The 6,237-nt window shown below is 41.9% G+C and overlaps 1 protein-coding gene across 1 annotated transcript in view; it reads left to right on the top strand.

The window, feature by feature from the left end:
* The first annotated feature begins 5,721 nt into the window (after positions 1 to 5,721).
* LOC112077840 (collagen alpha-1(VI) chain) overlaps positions 5,722 to 6,237 on the top strand; it is a 35,035-nt gene continuing 34,519 nt past the window's right edge. The window contains exon 1 of the mRNA XM_070441850.1: positions 5,722 to 5,894. Coding sequence (XP_070297951.1) covers positions 5,722 to 5,894 — 173 coding nt within the window. The remainder of the gene's footprint in view (positions 5,895 to 6,237) is intronic.

The raw sequence follows: 6,237 nt of genomic DNA, 5'->3' as shown, positions 1-6,237 counted from the left end.
TGTTTCATTTTGGTGATTTTGTTGTTATTTGATGATAACTATCTATGTCTCGTTAGCAGCCAGTCAAAGGGCCCACTAAGAGGGACTACACTATGCGCACCTCGTCTCTCAGACACTCAATAGATCCAAAATAGGATCGGCCCCCCCCCCCTCCCCCCTCCCTCCCCACTTTATCACCTTTTGTTTGAATTTGATTCCTAATATCGGGCCATCAGTCACATGTATGGGGAGGCAACACTCTGCGGAAGAAGCTACATCGTATGCAATCGAAAAATATGATTGCGAACAGTGTAGTGAAATGGGGATTGCAGTGGATAGATTATAGCATAGATTTTTGTCTTTTATTCTCAATTATCAGTTGAGTGCTCTTGTACCACCCCACAGAGAATAATTAAGGAGAATGAACAATAGTAAACAGGGACTTCACTTTTCCATCCCACATTCTCAAAACCCAAATACTTTAAGCATAAGTTAAAAGTACAAGTAAAAAACCCCCCTCCCTGCTCACCTCTCACCCTCGCACAACACACAAATCCAACCAAGGATAAAACATTTATGGGTTCTTTATCCTATAATATACTGTAAATATATCTACCTATATTCACAATCAATAATTTCACATCACGAACAACTGAGTGCAACTTGATGAATGAATTTTCTGAATTTGTTCGTTATACATGTTTATTGTTTGTTATGTTATTTTTGATGTGAATTGTTCAAGCACGAATACGAAGCCATGACACACGTGAGCTAGCATGTTTTAGCCTAGGGCGTTCGGAGTGTTGGATGAGGTAGACCGAGGGGTTCTACAGATCAAATCCCGCGCGAGGCTGACAAGGTAAATATATCTGTGTTCTGGCCCCTAACAGGTGGCTATTTTGTGTTTTGTATTAACACACTTGTTCCCCACGGCCCGTCATCTCAGAATAATTAAGAATTTGTATCTAACAAATTTAGCCTAGTGTATAATAAGAGATATACAATAATAAGTACATGAGGGTCAATGACAATAAAAATAGAGGATGGTTAAAAATGTATTTCCATTGTGCATTGGTGTAAATTACTAAAATCTGTACTTTACTATTTATATTTTTGACAACTTTTACTTTTACTCCACTACATTCTCAAAGAAAATAATCTACTTTTTACTCCATACATTTTCSCTGACACCCAAAGTACTCGTTACATTTTGAATGCTTAACAGGACCAATTCACSCACTTATCAAGAGAACATCCCTGGTCCTCCCTACTGCCTCTGATCTGGTGGACTCACTAAACACAAATTCTTAGTTTGTAAATGATGTCTGAGTGTTGGAGTGTGCCACTGGCTATCAGTATCAAGCCCTGATCTGTTTCACCTCTCGTTGTGCTTGTCTCCACCCCCTCCAGGTGTCGTCCATCTTCCCAATTATCCCCTGTGTACTTATACCTGTGTTTTCTGTTTGTCTGTTGCCAGTTTGTTTTGTTTGTCAAGCTTACCAGCATTTGTCCTGTCAGCTCCCGGTTTTTCCCCAGCCTCTCTTTCTTGCCCTCCTGGTTTTTGACCCTTGCCTGTCCTAACCCTGAACCTGACCACTCTGCCTGACCCTGCCTGCCGCCCTGTACCTTTGCCCCTGTTGCTGTAATAAACATTGTTACTTCGACACGGTCTGCATCTGGGTCTTACCTTATCCCGATAATCAGTAAATAAAAAAACAAATTGTGCCAAAAGTTGGAAGAGCGCGATCTCAAAGGGAGCGGTGTGCCATGAGAGTCCTCATCACGAACTCAGCTTACCCAGGAGTGAACATAGATTCTCTTTCCAGCGTGTGGCAGAGTCCCTCGCTTTCACAGACAAATAACCACCATGTGAGCGAGGCGAGGTAGAGAGACGAGCAGAGTCCTCAGGAGGCTTACCAGGTTGAGTGAGGTGCAGGGTTGGTTGACCAGGTTTGAGTTGGTAGCTATCAGGAGGAATTTTGTTTGTAGGTGCCAGGTCTTCATGTGAGGCTTAGAGAGTTTCAGTGTTCCACTCCCAGGTTAAGTAGACAATTTGCCGTACGGGGGCGTCGCAATGGCCAAGAGAGAGGCGAACGGCGTTAGATATGCTCTTTAGATGTTACATGAAACCGGCTGGGACAGTTTAACTCAAGAAGGGATAACTACTCTTGGCCATCAATTTGGTTGGCTCCATTTAAACCCCCTGCAAAACATATGGCTTCTGTTCTTTTCGCTCTAGGACTTTATATTCAGTAAGTGTGTCTTATAAGCACCCACGGTATCATAAAGCTCCCGTCTTTTGTGGTACTGGAACCCCTGCATATTTTGAACGCGCAGGCAGGCTCATACCGGTTTTGGAGTGGTCCTCAGCGGGAGCCTCCCGCCTATATTTATATGCGTAGAACGCTCAACTGGGAACGCGCGAATTTAGTCCGTGGACCCCCTGCTTGAGAACCCCTGGTGTAATTGATATTGCTTCTTTTGCTTTAGTAGTTTTTCAGTTGTTAGTACATTGACAGTACACTACAAATTATTTTTTCCTTGTTATTTTATTTAAAATTGCATATCTATTGTGAGAGCATGACTTGTCCATAGTGCTGTTTGAAGAGTTGAGACACTGACTGAAGATATTTTGTTTACTTATTGGGTTCATTGAAGTATGTTAGTTTTGCTTTTAGAACTCGATAACTTATTCTAAGCGATTTTTCTTGTTGCATAGGAGTACTAGTACATGAGTAGACCTCAGGCGCCTGTCTGAGCTAGTTAATGACTATATTAAATGTATCGATAAAAGTCAAATTAAAAGGTATCTCACGGAAGACCAACTTGTGATGGTTCTCAATGGAGACTCTTTTAGATGTGACTCGCACCATGTCATTGTATTTTATGAAAACTGTACCCATACCAGTGTTAAGACCATTGTCACCTACGGCCTTTCTTTGATATTGCTGTTTGTAAGTACAAATTACCTGCATACATACTGGACTGGTAAGGAGCACTGCTATAACTATTATTAGTAGTAGTATTATAATGATTTAAACATTTGAACACGTTTGGAAAACCTTCAGTTAACTACTGCTACCTATCAATTATCCAGTAGGTAGTGATTATGGTTCCTCAATATACATTAACATATTTACAACTAGATTGTACGCACTACTTTTGGTGTCCCCCCTTCAGGAATGCTCTTGAGAAAAATGTAATGATTGTCCCCTCCAAGGTTGAGATCAGATTTTCGCCCCTGCCTTGGAGTCATGTCTTTCGCGGTATTTTACGCTTGTTCTAGCATAAAGCATCGCCGGACCAAAGCACTGTTATAGATCACTTAATATAATCAGGATCAGTGATTGATCTTTTTTTTCAAAATCTTAAACTAGCAAGGGATAGGCCTGTGCTTTTGTCCATTTTCTTTATAAAAGGTAGGCCTATTGCGTAACGCTCACATACCCCCTCAATTCAAGTCCTGATTTTCTTAACTGGAACATGGAGGCAATCTACATATAAGAGCGCATGTTGAGTGGAGGGATATCTAAGCCTACAAATCATGGCACTTCTTATACTGCCAGGGAAGATGGTTTTATATTTTATATTACAGTTTTTCTCAATTGCTAAAACATCTAAATACCCATTGGCTGAACAAAATTCTCAGCTGCTCCTGGACTCATTTAGCTAATTATGCAGTATCTGTTGTCAATACCTTTAAACCATTTCACATGTAACAAATTTGCAGGTCTCACTTAAGACTTTTCAGCAAACTCTAAACACATGTCTCTTCTCAAAACACATCTGGCACTCTAATGCACATGTCATCCATACTGGTAAACCACCACAGTGGCAACAACAAATACAAAATAGAGAACACATGTCAATTGATTGAACCACAACCTACTAAAAATGATTAACCTGTTTCAAATGATGCAACACCAACCGAAGTGGTATAATTCCAGTTCAGAGAGCAAACAGGTTGTTGAAGTCGGACAGAGACGAGTGCGTATGCGAGGGGCGACGAGGAGGAAGAGGAGGAGGAGGGCAAGAAAGAGAAGAGTCGAGGACGGAGAGAAAGAGGAAGCAAAGAGTGGAAATACTGATTGAAAATTCGTAGCAAAACAGCTTATAGGACATGATTCTTGTGCCATGACTGACAATGACGGAAGCAGGATAGGAAGGTTGCAACCCAATTTGAGCTGATTTTCTGTGTCCACCACAGTAAGGACATTCAGAGAATAAGAGAACAGGTACAGTATACATACTGTATTTTTGTAATTGCAAAATTTACTGTACTTACACTATATGCAGCTGTTCAATAGACATTTGTTAAAGTTAATCCCCACTGTATGTATTTGTACTGCATGAATATGTTTTAACGCACAACTACCTTTTTGTAGAATTGCAACTTGCCACATGCAGGTGGAAGGACAGCTATATCACTCGGGAGCAAGAGGCCGTTATAGTTTGCATTGGTCCTTCAAGATTAAATGCAATACGACTCAGAAGAATACAGGACGAGTGATACAAACAAACACACACTTCCAGTGAATCGACATGTGAGCTTTCACAATGCGACCGTGTCTCCATCGATAACAGGATGCGAATGAAACAAGTATACAGGTACCTTTTGAAGCGCAACTCACCAAGGGTGAAAGAACTGCCGAGCTCAGTAGTGCAAGTTAAGTGTACATTTCAAAGAAACATTAGGGAATTTGGGCAGTAGTATGTCTAACCGGCATCACAGCTGCAGACGACGTGTGTGCGAGTGGTTGCTGATGTCAATGTTAATGAAGAGAGTGCCCCCATGGTGGTCGGGGTATGGGCAGGCACAAGCTACAGACAACGAACACAATTGCATTTATCACGGCAATTTGTATGCACAGAAGATACCGTGACCAGATCCTGAGGCCCATTCGTTTCCATATTCATCCCATCCATCACCTCATGTTTCAGCATGATAAGCACGGCCCCATGTCGCAAGGATCTGTACACAATTCCTGAAACTGAAAATATCCCATTCTTCCATGGCCTGCATACTCACCAGACCATTGTCCCCATTGAGCATGTTTGAGATGCTCTGTATTGACGTTTACGACAATGTGTTCCAGTTCCTGCCAATATCCAGCTACATCTCACAGCATTAAAAGAGAGTGGACAACATTCCACCGGCCAAAAATCAACAGCCTGATCAACTCTATCTGACCACCAGATACTGACTGGTTTTCTGATCCATTGCCTACCTTTCTTTTCAAGGTGTCTGTGACAAACAGATGCATATCTTATTCTTCAGTCATGTGAAATCCATTGATTAAGCATAATGAATTTATTTAAATTGTCTGATTTCCTAATATGAACTGTAACTCAGTAAAATCTTTGACATTTTTGCATGTTGGTTTATATTTTTGTCAGTAGATTTGGGATTTGTTTTTCATTTTATAAATTTTTGTTTTCATTTATTTTCATGAGGATCACAATTGCAGTGTTGGAAAAAGTACCCAATTGTCATACTTGGGTAAAAGTAAAAGTATCTTAATAAAAAAATGATTGAATTAAAAGTGAAAGTCACCCAGTAAAATACCACTTCAGTAAAAGTCTAAAAGTATTTGGTTTTAAATATACTTAAGAATTAAAAGTAAATATAATTGTCCACGTCCGGAGCCTCCGTCGGCGGTCCGCGGTCCGGAGGCTCTGCGACGATTCGCGGTCCGCAGTCCGGAGCCTCCGGCGGGGGTTCCCAGTCCGGAGCCTCCGGCGATGATTCACGGTCCGGACTCCGCGTGCACGTCGAGTCTTCCGGCGGACGATCCACGGTCCGGTTCCAGAAGCGACGGGATCAGCATGCGGAGCGGGGGCTACGTCCGAACCGGAGCCGCCATTAGTATAGATGCCCACCCGGACCTCCTCTATAGATCCGGCACCTTTGGGGGGTAGTGTCACGCCCTGACCTTAGAGAACTTTATTTCTCTATTGTTGTAGGTCAGGGTGTGATTTGGGTGGGCATTCTAGTTGTCTATTTCTTTGTTGGCCTAGTATGGTTCCGATCAGAGGCAGCTGTCTATCGTTGTCTCTGATTGGGATCATACTTGGCAGCCCTTTTTCCCACCGTCAGTTGTGGGATCTTGTTTTGTGTGTAGTGTTCTTTCGCGCTGCATATAGCTTTACGTTCGTTTGTATTTTGTTGTTTTTCTGTTCATTTTTAATAAAGAGAAATGTACGCCTACCACGCTGCACCTTGGTCTCCTTCTATCAACGAGCGTAAACAAAACCATG

Source organism: Salvelinus sp. IW2-2015, unplaced genomic scaffold (assembly GCF_002910315.2).
Source record: "Salvelinus sp. IW2-2015 unplaced genomic scaffold, ASM291031v2 Un_scaffold4964, whole genome shotgun sequence".
Taxonomy (NCBI): domain Eukaryota; kingdom Metazoa; phylum Chordata; class Actinopteri; order Salmoniformes; family Salmonidae; genus Salvelinus; species Salvelinus sp. IW2-2015.
Note: the sequence above shows the minus strand (reverse complement) of the source record. Positions and strands in the feature narration are given on the sequence as shown.